Source organism: Pristiophorus japonicus, chromosome 15 (assembly GCF_044704955.1).
Source record: "Pristiophorus japonicus isolate sPriJap1 chromosome 15, sPriJap1.hap1, whole genome shotgun sequence".
Taxonomy (NCBI): domain Eukaryota; kingdom Metazoa; phylum Chordata; class Chondrichthyes; family Pristiophoridae; genus Pristiophorus; species Pristiophorus japonicus.
Window position 1 is genome coordinate 40,485,656 of NC_091991.1, and position 19,653 is coordinate 40,505,308.

Here is a 19,653-nt window from a genome sequence, read left to right on the forward strand (position 1 = left end):
TGGGGAATGATTTTGTGGAGGGGGGGGTTTAAAGGTTCCTCCCCCTCCCCACTGGCCCCTAAGCATCTCCGAGGGGTCCCGGCCTGGCTCTTTAGCTCGGTAGTTTCCCATGCTAGCGCCCAAGAGAGGTGTACAATGCCTCCATTAGCACTGCACCCCCTGACGCAGGGCCCAGCTGCCAAAACTTGCTTACTGAGGCACCAACTATTCCCGGCCGCTAACTTTCCCAATCGCTGCCATTATCGTCCCAAAAACATCAAAGCCAAAAATCCAACCCCATTACTTACCTCTTCGCTGACTGCACGATTGGACCATCCTGATTTCCCAGGTGTTCACTGCAGGGTACGCTTTGGGGCATATGGGTCAGGCAAGAATCAAAACTTGCGCCGGTGTTGCAAGCGGGGGCATTGTACACCTAGCGCAGCTCTTCCGGGCGGTGCTGCTCCATGCCGTCACAAAACCAGAGCCAAGGATCGATGTGGGGCACTGGAGGCTGACCGCCAGGGAAAACACCTCACCGCTGACATTGCCGCCGCTGTCGGGCAAAAAACGGAGTGGAGAAGACCCAAAAATCCAGCCCCGGGCTTTCTTTGACTTTCCCAGCTACATTTTATCTTTTATCATGGCAGGTGAAGTGTAGCCATTTGTTTTTCCATTGAATGTGTGAATTGTGGCACCAATTAAAAAAAATTAATTCTTGGGATAAGAGTGTTTTATGTTTGTCAGCTTCATGAATAGCCAAGAAATTGCCATGTTTTATTAAAAATATTACTGGATTGTTTGAAATAGCAGATAATGGGATTGTGGCAATCTGACTTAAAATTCTGATTTCATCTACAGTGCTTCACGATGACCTTGCAAGCTGTGATCCACCACAGAACCAATTCACGTTCGGACCGGGATCAAGCAAGGTTGTGTCATCGCACCAACGCTCTTCTCGATCTTCCTTGCTGCAGTGCTCCATCTCACTCTCAACAAGCTCCCCACTGGCGTGGAGCTGAATTACAGAACAAACGGGAATCTGTTCAACATCCGCCGCCTCCAGGCAAAATCCAAGGTCGTCCCATCCTCTGTCATTGAATTACAGTACGCAGATGACACTTGCTTCTGCGCACTGAGGCCGAACTCCAAGCCATTGTCAACACCTTCACCGAGGCGTACGAGAGCACGAGCCTTACACTAAACATCCGTAAGACAAAGGTCCTCTACCAACCTGCCCCTGTCACACAGCACTGCCCCCCGGTTATCAAAATCCACGATGAGGCCTTGGACAATGTGGACCATTTTCCATACCTCGGGTGTCTACTGTCAACAAGGGCAGACATCGATGATGAGGTCCAACACCACCTTCAGTGTGCTAGTGAGTCTTTGGTCACCTGAGGAAGAGAGTGTTTGAAAACCAGGACCTCAAACCCAGCACCAAATTCTTGGTCTACAGAGCAGGAGTGATACCCGTCCTCCAATGTGGTTCAGAGACATGGACTATGTACAGCAGGCATCTCAAAACACTGGAGAAGTATCACCAGCGCTGCCTCCGCAAGATCCTACAAATCCATTGGCAGACTAGGTGCACCAATGTCAGTGTTCTCGCTCAGGCCAACATCCCCAGCATCGAAGCATTGCCCACGTTCGATCAGCTCCGGTGGATGGCCACATCATCTGCATGCTGACATCAGACTCCCAAAGCTCTACTTGGAGTTTCGACACGACAAGCAAGCCCAGGTGGGCAGAGGAAATGCTTCAAGGATGCCCTCAAAGCCTCCTTGAAAAAGTGCAACATCCCGTGGGAATCTCTGGCCCAAGACCGCTCAAAGTGGAGGAAAAGCATCCGGGAAGGCGCTGAACACCGAGTCTCATCGCTGCGAGCAAGCTGAAGCCAAGCATAGACAGCGGAAGGAGCGCACGGCAACCCAGGCTCCCCACCCACTCTTTCCTTCAACCACCGTCTGCCCCACCTGTGACAGAGACTGTAGGTCCCGCATTGGACTCATCAGTAACCTGAGAATTCACTTGTGTGGAAGCAAGTCATCCTCGACTCCGAGGGACTGCCTAAGAGACACTCGGAAGAAACATCAAGGGCGAAAACAGGCACGAAGTGGGTGCTGTGCTAATAAGCCTGTTTGAAAGTCTGGTTTTTAGCCTGCAATTTTGGGGTTAATTGATGATTACCATGATTTAAATGTGCCCTGAGGCGCTGAAATTGACAGCTGCAGGTTTAGTATTCAAGCTCGGTTTCGAAACAATTGTCGTGGAATGGTATATGTAACCTCCACACATACACTTACACTGAAGTTATGGAGTGTGCTGACTGACACATAACAGAACGTTTCAGGATGGCACAGGTTCTCAGACATAATACTGGAGGTCCTTGTGGGTGGAGCAGGTCCAAAGGAGGAGGGGTGCCCTGTAGTACCTAGAAGTGGCAGGGGGGGGCGGGGATGAGCGGCAGAGGAAGGAGTCCACCTCGCCCTCCTTTCCCTCTCTCCTCCAGCAGCTAGTGTTGCTCTGACTGGCCTCATCTCCTCCTCCAGACCAAGGCGGACCCATAGCAAGATGCCCATGACCAAGCACTTCACTTCTCCTGGTGACCTCAATAAGGTCTCCAAAAAGTTATAGTAGCACAGCACTCGCCCTCTTTAGGTGAAGTCCTCAGAGAATTTCCAGGAAAATTGTTGGTGAAATCTTGAGAAAGCCTCCCAATGTGTCCCAAAAGTCCACTTCAAATGCAGTCTACCTCCAGCAGCAAGTGAACAGTAAAAGCCGAGCATGGCTTTAAGTAGCGCTATAAATCTGCAGCAATGACTTTATTCCTATTCAGCGGGTTGCTGTTAGGAGAGGACGTTAATTGAAGCACTCACCACCAAAATGTCAGGCAGCCTCTTTCATGAGCGCTAGTAGGTAATTTAATTGTCAATCAGAGCCTGAACGATAATCCGGGCAGTGGTTCCTAGCATGCCCTTCAAATCCTTTACCAAGATGGTGTCTTGTACTAAAGGCAATGAAGCTCAAGAGCCCTTCTTGGCTACCTTAGAGGCTCTTTATCACCTAAAGTATGTGAGGAAAATCACCCCCCCACCCTCCCAAATGTGGAAAACTGTCATAGTTGAAGCAGTACAGGAGGAAGAGGTCAACTAATGAGCCAGTAAGCAGCAAAAACAGGAGAGAAAATCACTGCAGCACTAAGTCTTGTTCTTTCTCTCTTCCTTAACCCACCCCGCAAAAATAACTGAAGAAATATTGCTGTATTTCCCAAAATATGAAGCATTTTACTCAACATTGGATGCATTTCCATGGCATCAAGTTAAATATGTCAACCACCAGGTGGCCCATTTCAGTTATTCTATCAGTGCTCAGACTTGAATCATAAAACAAACTAAAACAGTTTGATGGCTATCACTTCTGATATTCTTTTCTATGCAAATTATAATGTAGAGTTTGGGGGGTGGGAGCGAACCCACAGTTAATTCATAAAGCTCTCAAAACAACTTGTGTTTGATTGAGAGCTAAAAAGTGATGACCTAGAAGTACAGCCCTCACTCAAACAAACAGTTAATCCCAGTTCTTTGTTTAATACGTGAATAAGGCAGTGCAATTATTCCTTTCTCTGCAGTATATAAATATAACATTCTTGCTGCAGAATCCATTCCGATTGGCTTCCAATCTGATTTTATAACTATAAAAGGAGACATAACCAAACCCAATTTGCTGACTCAATTCTCCTTACACAGCTGCAACTTTAAAATAAAATCTATGCAAAAGAAAGAGTTTGGAAGACACATTTCACCCCTGTATCTTACATTTTGAAGCTTTTAATTCCTGTTAGAACCAACATAAGAATATGTGATTAGAGATTAAGACCTAGAAATTGGGCTGCGTTACATGTGTTTTTCAGGAGTTAAGCAGCCTACTAAGTCCCCAAAATTGATGGCAGGAAGCATACACAGACTTTTGCCTGAAAGTCACTGTTCGCCATATTAAGAACACAAGAATTTGGAGCAGGAGTAGGCCATTCGGCCCCTCGAGCCTGCTCCGCCATTCAATAAGATCATTGAATGGGGATATGGGGATAGTGTACAAAAGTGGAGTTGAGGTAGAAGATCTTCTACCTCAACTCCACTTTCCTGAACTATCCCCATATCCTTTGATTCCCTTAATATTCGAAGATCTATCGATCTCAGTCTTAAATATACTCAACGACTTGAACCTCCACGACCCTCCTTGGTACAGAATTCCAAAGATTCACCACTCTCTGAGTGAAGAAATTTCTCCTCATCTCAGTCCTAAATGGCCAACCCCTTATTCTGAGACTGTGACCCCTGGTTCTAGACACCCCAGCCAGAGGAAACATCCTCCCGGCACCTACCCTGTCAAGCCCTGTAAGAATGTTACATGTTTCAATGAGATCACCTCTCATTCTTCTAAACGCTAGAGAATATAGTTTACTCAATGATATTGGGCAAGGACAAACAAGAGGTGTCTTTTACCCATGCCTGAAGCAGGCGATAATCCTTTTACAAATACAAATAAGGGGCCTAACACCTGATTGAGGTCCCTCTCCAAGATTGGTTTGCCTTGAGGTAGCTGGCACCATCTGGCTGCACTCCGGGAAACCAAGCAATAAATAAGGCAAGTAACTTACCCGAATGTAAATTAACCCTCCTTCCGATCACCACCAATCCCTGACCAAGCCCAAACTAACCTCGCTTCCTCGATCCCTCGTTGCTGCGCCCACCCAGTCCCCCCCAGACCAAACCTAGACCCACTGAACTCGACATGCAATGCTAGCAGCTGCCTCATTTTTCCACTAACCTTTGCTGGCAGGCTCTGAGGCTACACTTGCTCCATTATAAATGAGATCCAAGGCCTGAACCCCAATCTCTCTCACCGCAGGCTATTCCTGGTCTCCATCACCCCACCCCTCCTGTGATGCCCAACCTCAAGATCCCAATCCCACAGGCTGCCGACAGCCGACGCTACCCCCCAATCACTCTCGGAGGCCCACATTCTCCTCCCGAGGCCCGTGATGGCCCACCCAAATCATCCCACGACTCTGATACTTCAGCTCCCTCAGTCTCTTTCTGCAACTTCAAGCTAGTATTCCTAATATTATCAGCACTCCAAATACAATCATTCAAAAGGTTTTGGTCATAATTCTTTGCAACAATTACAATTTTTAAGTAGTACTGGTTCGGCCCCCTGTTAATGGCGACCCAATGTGACAACCCTCAATGGTCCACACATGTGCTGTATTTATGTGCAAATAAGTTCCTCTCCCACTCCTAGCTTAGAGAGAGCTTTCCTTTTTATGCTGAAGTGCTATTTTGCAGTAAGCTCTTCCTCGGTGAACAATGAGGTGGGGGGTTGTACTGAACAGCAACACACAGACATCAACAGCGGAGTAACAACTGTCCAACTAATGTTTTAGAGCCCTCAGTGTTTAGAGTAAAGTACATTGGGCTCAATTTTGCCCAAGCCCATTTTCTGGCGTATTGCCAGAGTTATGCCCTTCTTTCCAAGCCAGAAATATTTTGCCAAAGTTTCCCCGATCTAGAATTCAAATTTGGTGCCGCGCAGCATGTCCAGTCACCTCGGAGGTGGAGCCTGCTGTCTGCGGCAAAAAAACAATGTTGGATCTTCTGCGCAATCGCGACAAAAAAAGTGACTTTTTTTTTTTACGTCATTTCAATGGACGCACATGCACAGTACAGCTCAGAGTTGGCAATCGGCCATTCTTAAAGAGCCAGTTGTGTGTGTGAGGAGTGCTGTGTGAGAGCATTGGAAAAATCGGATCTGCAGCAGTACAAAATGCAACGCGGTGCAAGGACCAAAGATTTCTTGCAGGATGAAGTGGAGGCACAAGTTACTGTGATTGAGAACAGATGGCAGGAGCTGGACACCAGCAGAGGTCACACAAAAGTTCCACCCAAAGAAAAGAAGAAACGCTGGAACCAAGTTGCGGAAGATTACTGCGCAATGGTGACCACCATGAGATCTGGAGGCCGGTGCAAAAAAAAAAGTGGCAGGACCTTGGTCAAGTAGTTAGTGCAAGTAATATTTTCATTTATTCAATGCAATTGTAAATGTGACCAACTACATATGTCCCACCCAGTAGAAAGACACCCTCTCTAAAAAGTTATGTTTTCATCGTTGCAGAGGAAGGTAGCACATAATAAAAGGGAAGCTTGGCAAATCTGCAGCCACTGACACCCTTGGAAGAGAGGGTCGCTGCTTTGATGGGTCCTGCCTGGAGATAAGCAACCACCACTGCACAAGCTGGGCCCACACTCGAGGGAGAGGGTAAGTCCTGCAAATTACACAGTCTCCATCAGCTATGCTTCGATTGATGCAATGTGCTATCATTCATCGTGGCCCTTCAAGTTCAGCCTGCTGCCTGGCCTGCACTGTGTGAGCCTACTCATTACACTCACCCTGCCTTCTCCTCTGCTGCTAACCATTTGTCTGTGTTGTTATATTTTGCAGACGATGTAGAAGAAAACTCAGACAAGGACCAGCCTGAACAGGATAACATCTTCGAATCCAACCCCTCCAGACCAAGAACACGAGGGTGACGGGGAGGGGATGGAGCTGGATGAAGCCCCTACTGTTTAACTGATGTTGGAGGAGGTGCCGCTCATTGCAGTGACAGCCCCTTCAGTGACTGATGGTTTGGGTGGTGGTGGGACATTCCATGGTTTCCGAATGTCCGAGGCTGTGGGTCCCAGTGGTGGGGAACGAGCCACACCCATGGGGAGGAGGGGAAGAAGAGCTGGACCGCACTCTCCTGAGGTGCAGGATCTATCAGATGTAGTTCAGATGATGGCAATGAGTAGGAAGGAACATTGACCTTACGCGATCACTCCTGGACACCATCAGTGGGGTGGGTGACGAGGTAGCGGGACTGTCGGGAGAAATGGAAACGATGTCAGTGACCATGAGGGAGGGAATGTCACAGGTAGGTGATGCGCTGTCAGTGAACATGAGGCAGGGAACGTCAGAGATGGTGCAAACACTATTACTGAACATGAGGGAGGGAATATCACAGGTAGTGGAGACAGTTTTGCTCAACATGAGGGAGGGAATGTTGCAGGTCATTGACACGGTCAGGGTGCATGATGGACGGCATGTTGGAGTTAGCTGCTGCAATAATGGAACACGCCCAGACCCTGTGCCTATTGATGGAATCAACTGCCACTCCCACTCCAATCCCCACACCAGCCCCTGAAGAGCCTCAAGCCGGGCCCTCCACATTGCCGTTTGCCGCACACCCCACCCCCCTCCTCCCCCAAACTCATTGCAGTCTTCAGAAGGCTTCCAATTGGCACCTCCTTCCCCGGGCTTAGTGTGCATAAGCCTTCCAATTGGCACCTCCCTCTCTTCTCCTCCCCCCCCCCCCTCCCTCCCCCAAACTCATTGCAGTCTTCAGAAGCCTTCCGATTGGCACCTCGCTCCCCAGGCTCAGTGCATAAGCCTTCCGATTAGTCGCCATCTCCCTCTCTCCTCCTCGGGCTTGTTTTTCAGCCGAACCCTGAGCCCGTGTGTCCGGGCGCAGGGCCGATTCTGCCAGCCAAAGCTACGACCCTCCAGCCCTGCTTGAAGACGTTCAGTGGTGGCACATGAGTAAAAAAAGAAATGAAAGCTTCTGAAATCCGAAAAACTTCCATTTACTACGTTGATAGGTAAAAAAAGTTGAACTTCTTTATTGATTTTTAGTGTTCTTGACTCCCTCCAAAATCTTCAATTAAAAACAGTGGCGTCTTTCAGCACTGATTTGTCAATGTGCGCTGCTTTCTGGTAACTCACCAGAAGGTTTTTCCGGGAGTGGCCAGATTCGCCGACCCAGGAGGAAAGATTTTTGGCCAAACTGCGAAAAATTATGAAAACTGACGCAGACATGAGGGAACTATTACGTCAAAAAAAACTCGCCTCTAAAAATTGTAACTAACTCAGTTACGCCGGCGCAGATCGCAGCGAGAAACTTCGAAAAAAATAAATACGCCAGAAAAAAATAGCGCGCGCCGAAAAAAACAGCACAAATGACCCAGGAAAATTGTGCCTATTATTTTAGGTATAATGTCACCAGCATCAGCTCGTTTATTCTTTTGACTAGGGGGATGGGAAGAGAAAGAAAAAGAAATAAACTTGCGTTTGTATGTTGTCTTATCGTATCCTCAGGACATCCCAAAGCACTTTGTGAGCAATAAATTACTTTTGAAGCGCACTTATTACAAAGGCAACACTTACATTTAGAATTTATAGTAGAATAAAAGGTAGAAGACACACCGATTTCAAAATACAGCCACCAAACAGTGGAACGGGAACTACTTGTTTCAGATTACTTATCTTGTCACCCTGCTAGTATTTCGTTTAGCTTTTTCAGCAAATGTCTATGCCAATTACATGACATGCATCAGGATACAAAGTTTGTGATTTAGTATAGCTAACAGGAAAGAAAATCGATTAGTGATTACATCACATTTGTTAATCTTTCAGTGAGGATATCACCAGACATCAACTGTATGGACCATCTTGACCAATAGTCACCATGGTTTGGAGATTGCCAGCCATCAGTCCCATCGACAGGTTCAGATGAAGGTAAACAAACTCAAGATTTGCTCTCAATGCCAGTTGAAACCTGAGGCAAGATTACTGCTCTATAGTGACACCCATGCTCAGTTGATCACACATATAAAAGCATGTCATCAAAAGTGTGATATAAGGATGCTTACACTTTTGGAGAGAGTCAAAGTATTTGTCTTCGACTCCAGATATGAAACCCATAATGTACATTAATAAAACAATGCTGAATGCAAATAAAAGAAGTCAAAAGAAATCAATCTGCTTTGGACCAAGTCTTTTTGTCATTCCTTTGAGGCAATAAGAAATGGCCTTATATATGGAAAATATTATGGCAGATCAATTTACATACTGATTCATAAAGCACGAGTCACATACAATTGTAAAGCTAATATTTAATGTTAATATTTACAAAATGCATTAGGTTACTAAAAATGTGACTTTTAACACATCCATTCAGAATATTTACATCTTTGTAGTGAAGATAAAAATAGTCCAGACATATTTTGTCTTATAAAGCACAGACATTCACTCCTAAGATATTAATTCCAGCCAATTAGCAGAGTCAGGAACTAGTGATGCCACTAATTATAAACTTAAAAGTGAAATTTGTTTAGGACTCTATAGCTTTAAAATATTGCGCAAGTCTGAAAAAGTAACGTTCATTAAAGTTAAGCTCTGCCTTACCGACATTGCTTTAATACTTACATATTTTGTCCCCAGTTGTCCAGCTACTGATCCAACAACAGCTGTCGTACTCCTTTCCCCAATATCACTTTTGCTTTGTTCTTTAGACTGTGCTTCCATCTCATCTGGGAGTTTGATGTCACCAACACCAAGAGCCTCATTCTTGTATTTCTTCACAAACTGCTCCATCTGCTTCACCTCATTAACAGACAACTCATGGCACTTTGAAGGGTCCTGATCATGTGCAGGCAACTGCTTAGCCAACTGCTTCTTTCGATACTGAGCTCCTTCTGAGCCAGCCACTGGCTGCTTCTCCTTTGGTAGCAGCTCCATGTACCGCACAGCCTTCAAAAGGAAGGAATTAGATGAATTATTGCAGCTTTCCAAGTTTGTGACTCAGGCAAGATAAGTCTTGTCCTTATTTGCCTCTGAGGAAACACACAGACTATCTAACGGTGTTATCCAAGGAGAAATTGATGTAATTTCCCAACTGGTCACTCTCCCTGGACTAACCACATTAAACCTTCCATAAGCTTTTTTATATGAGGATAATTTTCCAGCTCTAGATAAAATAATATCAATATGCAGCTGTTGTGATGCAAGCACTTCTGGAATGGCAAAAAGCCAACCATACAGGTTTCCATGCAAAAATCATAGAATGGTTACAGCACAGAGCGAGGCCATTTGGCCCATTGAGCCCGTGCCAGTTCTCTGCAAGAACACTTCAGCTAGTCCCAATCGCCCGCCCGTTCCCCGAAGCCCGCAATTTGTTTTCTTTCAGGTACTTATCCAGCTCCCTGTTGAAAGCCACAATTGAATCTGCCTCCACCGCCCTTTCAGGCAGTGCATTCCAAATCCTAACCACTCGCTGCGTAAAAAGGTTTTTCCTCATGTCGCCTTTGGTCTTTCTGCCAATCACCTTAAATTTGTGTCCTCTGGTTCTCAACCCTTCCGCCAATCCTCTATCTACTCTGTCCAGACCCCTCGAGATTTTCAACACCTTGATCAAATCTCTTCTCAACCTTCTCTGTTCTAAGGAGAACAACCCCAGTCTATCCACACAACTGAAGCCCTTCATCCCTGGAACCATTCTTGTAAATCTTTTCTGTTCCCGCTCTAAGGCCTTCACATCCTTCCTAAAGTGCGGTGCCCAGAATTGGACACAATACTCCAGCTGAGGACAAATCAGTGTTTTATAAAGGTTCATCATAACCTCCTTGCTTTTGTACTCTATGCCTCTATTTATATAAAATTTAGAGAGAGAGATATTATTGTGGTGTGCAAATGCAGCTAGATGGCTAGAATTTTTTTCCCCCTGCCACAATAAATTAGTACAGGTTGAATCTCCTTTTTCCAGAACTCCCTTATCCGGAACCACCCCTCGTCCAGAACCATTCCGGGCCACCGGATGGTGCATGCACAGAACTCAGACATGAACAAATTGAAGTGCTTCCTCGCTGCCAACTCCCGCAATCTCTGGCCTGGCCTGACCCGCGCTGCGATCCACCCCCCACCCCCCCCGCAATGATCTCTCTGCCGCAGTCTAAGCCCCAAGGCAACCGGCCCTGATATCCCCTTGCTCAGTATCTGTACCATCCAATTTAACGTGACCACTCCTCGTCCGGAAAAATCCCTTATCCAGAACAGGCCAGGTCCGGAGGTTCCTGTATAAGGGAGGTTCAACCTGTATCCAACATTTATTAAGATGTATGCAATTATGGTTACGGTCACCATTGCAGTGATGAAAGGAAATTTAACTATGGTTTACTGGTTATTAACTAAAGCTGCACAACTTGAATAGTTCTGAAAAAATTAGAATGTACTAGTCTCGACTATTTTCTTTCCCACTTAGAAATAGGTTTAGAGTAAAACTAAATTTGCAATTGCACCTTTGAGAACTGATAGATTTACACACTAAATGACACCTTTATCATGCACTTACCAATGCTTGATTTTGGACTGGTGGGGCCCACTCATAAGTAACAGTGTTAAAGGACACATCCTTCTTAGCGGCTATTGGATTAGTAAGTGTCACCACATTGCGCTTGTAAACAGGGACTCCATCAGTCTTAAGTTTTGCAATGAGACCTGTGTATTTCGTATCCTCGAAAAGTTTGCCCACTTTCTTGTCTTCTTCAGTACTGGTGAGGACGTCATGCTCTTCTTGGCCACACTTACAATTACGACAGATCTTTCTGTGAATTTAAAGTTAACATTAAATTTGCAGAATCGCTGATCCTATTTATTCTAAATCACTGCTGCAGCCCTCTGGAAAGTGCAGCGAATCGTCGAAAACGAATGTCTCCCCATCCACCAGGATCACAACAACGTCCCTCACCAACACCTGAAGGCACTCTAGCCCGTTTGGACCCACACGCTTAACCTTCGACAATGCGACTTCAACCCTGATGATGCTTGGAAAGCCGAATGGAGTTCACAAGAAGTCACAAAAACACCTCATGAAAGACCGGACAGAGAAGATCCCTGGCTTCGATCTTCCACGAAGCTTATGGGCACCCCTAAACCGCATCCGCAGAAACCGTGGAAGATGCAGACACTTGATGCAAAATGGAGAATTAAAAACTCTCCAGTGTGTGACCCAGAACAGACCATGGAACGTGCAACGACTCAATGCCCGATTCACAAATACGAAGGAGGCAGCACAGCGATACACTCCACTACTCCCGACACAATTATCTGGCTTAACCACCTCAATGTAAAATTATAGTTGTTGCTCTACATCTACATCAGCCATACAAAACAGTAAAAGTACTGCTGCAAACATGGTGAATTACCCATACATATTTTATGAAAGGTGCTTGCAGGGTAGGCTGCCATGCAGTTTCATATCCAACACAGTAAGTTATGGATCTTCTCCATGCAGTCAGAAAGTTGCTAAGGCCATACTCCAGTATTTCTTAGTAACTAGTTACTAAGCAGTGCAAGAAGAGGCCAGAGAGGGTTCCGGTCACTTCAGCTGAGGAATGGCATCGAGAAGGAGAAGGAAAAAGATCTAAAACAAGTAAAGGCAAATAAAATATAATACAATAAAGGGGGAACTTCCTATAAAGGATAACCAAAATTAGATTGTAGATATTGTGAAACGTCGTAAAACACAATGAAACAAATGGTTAAAAAAAAAAGGTACAAGAAGCAGACATCTTCAAATGAAAAATATAGTTTAGGAGGAATTATTATACATTAAAAACATTAAAGTTATTATATAAGTGGACCATGGGCACCAAGTCACATAATGAAAGAATTGCAAATGACAATATTAGTGAAGAGTGTGTGAGGGTTCATTTGTGTGTGTGCATCAATCTTAACATATTTAATGATCAGTTTTTAAGTTTGAATAAATTAGTGATTTATACTTGCTTGTAAATTCCAACCTCCACGTTGATCAGTGACTTTTATTTTAAATCTGTAAAAAAGTGCCTCAGTTGTGTGATGGTAGCACATTAGAAGTCAGACATCTCAAGCTCGATTATAGTTTGGCATTAAGTTCCTATCTGGAGGAAGTGCAAATTCATGACTAGTGCACCTGGAATGAATAGAATTTGTCGACTTGGCCAAGTAAAAAAACAAAAGTTGTCACTCTGATATCATGACAGGCAGTAAATGTTGCAGGAATTTATGATTTGTTCATAGGCATACTACATTTGTTAAAGATGAGTAATATAATGAAAACATTGTTCTACTGTTTGATTATAAAATTATAAACAATTCCTCTTTACCTTGTCTTGATAATCCTGTGTTAATAGCCAATTTTGGGGGAGATTATGATGCTCAATATTCCTAATTCATTTGAATAACAACGGCACCAGGTCATCAAATTCTATACATTCCATATGCACAAGTAGTGAATTGCCACCCAGATATAAATTTGTGTCTGACTGCAAGAGAGTTTGAAACAACCATAACATCAGAATTAGGAGCAGGAGTAGGCCGTTCGGCCCCTAAACCCTCAAGATATTCTGAACTCTCGTCTAAACTCTAGAGATTATAGGCCTAGTCTACTCCATCTCTCCTCATAGGACAATCCCCCCATCCCAGGAATCAGTCTGGAGAACCTTCATTGCATTCCCTTTAAGGCAAGTATAACCTTCCTTAGGCAAGGAGACCAAAACTATACACAATACTCCAGGTGTAGTCTCAGCAGGGCCCTATATAATTGCAATAAGATGTCTTTACTCATGCTCAAATCCTCTTGTAATAAAGGCCAACATACCATTTGCTTTCTTAATTGCCTGCTTTAATCTACGCCACCTCCAGGCCAGGTCCAAGATCACCCCAATCTCTGTCTTTGAGCTGCAATATGTGGACGCTGCCTGCATCTGCGCACATTCTGAGGCTGAACTCCAGGATATAGTCAATGTATTCACTAAAGCAGGAATGGGGTACTGAAGTTGCATGTTCAGCCATGAACTCATTGAATGGCGGTGCAGGCTCGAAGGGCTGAATGGCCTACTCCTGCACCTATTTTCTATGTTTCTAAAGCATATGAAAGCATGGGCCTTACACTTAACATCCGTTAGACAAAGGTCCTCCACCAGCCTGTCCCCGCCGCACAGCACTGCCCTCCAATCATCAAGATTCACGGCGTGGCCCTCGACAACGTGGACCATTTCCCATATCTCGGGAGCCTCTTATCAACAAAGGCAGACATTGATGCGGAGATTCAACATCGCCTCCAGTGCGCCAGTGCAACCTTCGGCCGTCTGAGGAAGAGTGTTTGAAGACAAGGCCCTCAAATCTACCACCAAGCTCATGGTCTACAGGGCTGCAGTAATACCCGCCCTCCTGTATGGATCTGAGGCATGGATGATGTATAGAAGGCACCTCAAGTCGCTGGAGATATATCGCCAACAATGTCTCCGCAAAATCCTGCAAATCCCCTGGGAGGGCAGGCAAACCAACATCAGTGTCCTCGTCCAGGCTAACATCCCCAGTATTGAAGCACTGATCACACTCGATCAGCTTCACTGGGCAGGCCACATAGTTCGCATGCCAGATACGAGACTCCCTAAGCAACTGCTTTATGCGGAGCTCCTTCATGGTAAACGAGCCAAAGGTGGGTAGTGGAAATGATATAAGGACACCCTCAAAGCCTCCCTGGTAAAGTGCGACATCACTACTGACACCTGGGAGACCTTGGCCGAAAACAGCTCGAGCTGGAGAAAGTGCATCCGGGAGGGCGTTGAGCTCTTCGAGTCTCAATGCAAAGAGCGTGAAGAGGTTAAGCGCAGGCAGGGAAGGAGCGTGCGGCAAACCAGCCCCACCCATCCCTTCCCTCGACGAATGTCTGTCCCACCTGTAACAGGGTATGTGGCTCTCGTATCGGACTGTTCAGCAATCAAATAACTCACTTTAGGAGTGGAAGCAAGCCTTCCTCGATTCCGAGGGACTGCCTATGATGATGATGATGTACCTGCATGTCAACTTTTAGTGATTCGTGTATAAGGACACCCAGGTCCCTCTGAACACCATTTCCCAATCTTTCACCATTTAAAAAATACTCGCTTTTCTATTTTTCCTACCAAAGTGGATAACTTCACATTTCTCCACATTATATTCCATTTGCTATGTTCTTGCCCATGCCTGTCTATATCCCCTTGAAGCCTCTGCATCCTCCTCACAACTTATATTCCCACCTAGCTTTGTATCATCAGCAAACTTGGATGTGTTATATTTGGTCCCCTCATCCAAGTCATTGATATAGATTGTGAATAGCTCAACAACGCGTCTACCTAGGGCAGACTTGCTGTCATGTTAATTTGGCCTTTCGTAGATGTTTATGCACAGAAGTGGTTTGCAACATAGTGACATAACTCAGCTCTCAGGAGGTTTCCCACTTATGTATGCAAGATCAGCAAGATGCCCGAATACAATTCGCTACATTACTTCACTGAATTATACTCCGTTCCAGCATTGGTTGCCTAGCTTATAAGGAAGTAGGAAGAAGAACTGCTGCAGGGAAGTCGGTTTAATAGAGTATAATAAATGCAAGTTAAAAACAGTCAAATCTGAAATCAGTATTTTAACATATGGCAGTGAACATAGAACACCATCAGCGAAGATTCAACATCTGGAGTGGTGGCAATAGAAGCCACTTGTGAAGATAGGAAGCATCTGTAAATGAGACAGTAGTAAAGGCAAGTTATCAAAGGCCAGTCTTTCTAAATATGCTAGCCTCCAAACTGGTTGCTCAGCAATATGGTAAAGGAGGAGAAATTACACAAGCAGCCGCCAAGAAAAGACAATTATATCTACTACATCGAAGAGAAAAGTAGCACTCGTGAACTGCAAATCAATGGCTGCAAGGTCAATCTCAATGGCACACAAGAGGCTCCAATATAATGAGTAGAGCCACCACAAGCAAGTGAATCCGGACGTAAAATGGACACTTCAACCAGGAAATCTCCGACCGGGGAGCATAGGGAGTGACCACAACAAGAATCAGTTTGGTTAAGCAGGTAAATGATTTCATAGAGCAAAATAAAAGTAATACATCCAAGAGTGACGTAGGAGCTTTGCATTGATGTGGAGTCAGGCTGAAAGCATGCAGCAATGCACTGTAATTCATTGGCCCAGATTTTGCTGGAGTGCACATTGACCCAGATTTTGCTGGAGTGCACATTGGCCCAGATTTTGCTGGAGTGCATATTGGCCCAGATTTTGCTGGAGTGGGACATCTCGCGGCATGCCCGGTTAGTTAGAATTTTTCCCTCACCCTTTAGTTCGAAAGCTTTTTGACCTGCAAGCTGCTGGAAGTGCGAGCTGATAACGACATGGCAAGAGCAATGGAGCATCTGGGTGCTTGGTAAACTTTCGGGACCAACAGTCTATCTCCTTAACCAATGAGATTTAAGGATTGAGATAGACAGATGAACAATGGGGAAGAAGGGCGAGTTAGTGAAATCAGGTACAGAAAGAGAGAATGAGATAGTGAAAGTAAGATTGGATTGAGAGAGTGAAAGAGACAGAAATGCAAGAATTTTATTTTTTATTTAAATTTTAAAAATCTCGAACAACAATTTACTACCTGTAGGAATGAGACTCCACAGTTTAAATTGTTCTCTTTCTAGGCCAGAGGTTGAATGGCATTGCATGAACATAAATCTCATTTAAAAAGGTACTTGCGTTGTTAAGTAGCAGCACTAACTTTCTACAACGAGTTTAATTGGCAATTAATGCACAAATGCAGCAATTTCATGGAGCTCGCAGTGAAATTGAGGGCGAGCTCTCCTTTTCGCAAGGCCAATGGTGCGGCAATGCAAATCATCCAGCAATTTGTGGCGATTCACAATTCATGGGGTATCTCTTACTCATCATATTTACTGGACAATTTACTCATCAATAATGGCGAGCATCATTAAACTCGTATTATTTTGGCAGCAAAATCTGGGCCATTATAACTGGCCAGGAGAGTTAACAGGTCTCTTTCAACCAATTTCTTCTGTATTGACGAGGAAGACCAGCAGTTGATAGTCATATTCTGCTAGGCTCTCAAACAATACAAAGGCAAACTGCTCTGATTCAAATTAGTACAACACTTTGTCTCTGGATCAGTTCCTATGGAGTGGAGGGTAGCCAATGTAACCCCACTTTTTAAAAAAGGAGGGAGAAAGATAACAGGGAATTATAGACCAGTCAGCCTGACATCGGTAGTGGGTAAAATGATGGAATCAATTATTAAGGATGTCATAGCAGTGCATTTGGAAAGAGGTGATATGATAGGTCCAAGTCAGCATGGATTTGTGAAAGGGAAATCATGCTTGACAAATCTTCTGGAATTTTTTGAGGATGTTTCCAGTAGAGTGGACAAGGGAGAACCAGTTGATGTGGTATATTTAGACTTTCAGAAGGCTTTCGACAAGGTCCCACACAAGAGATTAATGTGCAAAGTTAAAGCAAATGGGATTGGGGGTAGTGTGCTGACGTGGATTGAGAACTGGTTGTCAGACAGGAAGCAAAGAGTAGGAGTAAATGGGGACTTTTCAGAATGGCAGGCAGTGACTAGTGGGGTACCGCAAGGTTCTGTGCTGGGGCCCCAGCTGTTTACACTGTACATTAATGATTTAGATGAGGAGATTAAATGTAGTATCTCCAAATTTGCAGATGACACTAAGTTGGGTGGCAGTGTGAGCTGCGAGGAGGATGCTATGAGGCTGCAGAGCGACTTGGATAGATTAGGTGAGTGGGCAAATGCATGGCAGATGAAGTATAATGTGGATAAATGTGAGGTTATCCACTTTGGTGGTAAAAACAGAGAGACAGACTATTATCTGAATGGTGACAGATTAGGAAAAGGGGAGGTGCAAAGAGACCTGGGTGTCATGGTACATCAGTCATTGAAGGTTGGCATGCAGGTACAGCAGGCGGTTAAGAAAGCAAATGGCATATTGGCCTTCATAGCGAGGGGATTTGAGTACAGGGGCAGGGAGGTGTTGCTACAGTTGTACAGGGCCTTGGTGAGGCCACATCTGGAGTATTGTGTACAGTTTTGGTCTCCTAACCTGAGGAAGGACATTCTTGCTATTGCGGGAGTGCAGCGAAGGTTCACCAGACTGATTCCCGGGATGGCGGGACTGACCTATCAAGAAAGACTGGATCAACTGGGCTTGTATTCACTGGAGTTCAGAAGAATGAGAGGGGACCTCATAGAAACGTTTAAAATTCTGACGGGGTTAGACAGGTTCGATGCAGGAAGAATGTTCCCAATGTTGGGGAAGTCCAGAACCAGGGGACACAGTCTAAGGATAAGGGGTAAGCCATTTAGGACCGAGATGAGGAGGAATTTCTTCACCCAGAGAGTGATGAACCTGTGGAATTCTCTACCACAGAAAGTTGTTGAGGCCAATTCACTAAATATATTCAAAAAGGAGTTAGATGAAGTCCTTACTACTAGGGGGATCAAGGGGTATGGTGAGAAAGCAGGAATGGGGTACTGAAGTTGCATGTTCAGCCATGAACTCATTGAATGGCGGTGCAGGCTCGAAGGGCCGAATGGCCTACTCCTGCACCTATTTTCTATGTTTCTATGTTTTAACATTGTGGTCTGTGCCTAGAGATATAATGGCGTCCTTACCACCATTTGAATAACTGCAGGTTCCATCAGCCACAGAACACACATGTAGGGATAGGAAAGAGGTGAACAAAATGAATGCAATATGGTACATTTAACTTTCTTCTATAGCTGTGGATGCTCAAAGGATAGAATGTGGTATTGCTTTCTTGTGCTAGAAATCAAGCAAGCCAGGTCAGTCACCTGACCTCACTGACAAACTGCTTGAGATTTTGCCCAAACTTGAACATATTCACTTTCAAAAATAGACCGTCAGCCACGACAGAAAATTCTTCATTACACTGGTGTCAGAAGCAAGAAATCCATACCAATCCCAGAATTAGGCAAATTAGACAAAGTGACTGCTACAGCATTAAACAACATACTCTGCCGCCAGCCCCACCACCTAGAGTAAAACACTAAATGGCTGTGGATAGGCAAGAATACTACCCCTTTACTAGCATTCAAATTTGAAGCTGTAAACACAACAATTATGAAATACACATTTCAGTGCTGTGGCAGAGCCTGCGTATCTGGAATGTAGAAGCAAACTAGTATAGAGTTTCTTCCTCCTTTTAATATTTTCACCTTCCTTGCTTCAGCTGATTATCCAACCCTGAATATCTCCCAAGACTGGTAAAGATATTGCCCTGGATTTTGCAGTCAGCAGCGAAGTGATGGCGCTCGCCGTTAACCTCTAAGAAAGCTGCCCATAAAGATCTAGCGATCTCTGCAGCATTGATTTCACTTTTCTCAATGTTAATTTCATTCTGGTGCCATGTATAGGGGAACCCCAGCATCCAGCAACAGTGATGTCATCAAGCAGGCTGAGCAGCTAATCACATTGAATTCTTTCACTTTTTAATCATTTTAGAGAGTGAAATAAAGACTGGGACATGCACATGGGATTAAGGTAGAAGCTGAAATAGCATAATAATAAGTCATTTAAGTTTGTTTGTTTTAAAAACCGATGGGAATTTGTATCTTAATGGAGAAATTTGAGATACCACAAATATAAATTTCATTTTTCAGGGGCAGAGAGGTTGTGCAGCAGCAATTATGATTTAATATGCTATTTAAAAATCTAGTTACACCTCATTCAACAAGGCTCAACTTTATTTGGGGTTTTTACGATGAGATGAGACAGTAAAAAGTGGAAGTTCATGTCAATTAAAAGTGATTTGTAAGATTTCCATCTGCAAGGACTTCAATAGCGCACCTATCGGTAGTGGGAAAAATGTTGGAATCAATTATTAAAGATGTAATAGCAGCTCATTTGGAAAGCAGTGACAGGATTGGTCCAAGTCAGCATGGATTTATGAAAG

General features: G+C 44.6%; 1 protein-coding gene across 1 annotated transcript in view; it reads right to left on the reverse strand.

Annotated features, from left to right (window-relative positions):
- Positions 1-19,653, reverse strand: part of tes (testis derived transcript (3 LIM domains)) — a 62,579-nt gene that overhangs the window by 22,519 nt on the left and 20,407 nt on the right. Inside the window, exons 3-4 of the mRNA XM_070900353.1 lie at positions 11,204-11,456; positions 9,283-9,606 (exon numbers count right to left, since the gene is read on the reverse strand). Coding sequence (XP_070756454.1) covers positions 9,283-9,606; positions 11,204-11,456 — 577 coding nt within the window. The remainder of the gene's footprint in view (positions 1-9,282; positions 9,607-11,203; positions 11,457-19,653) is intronic.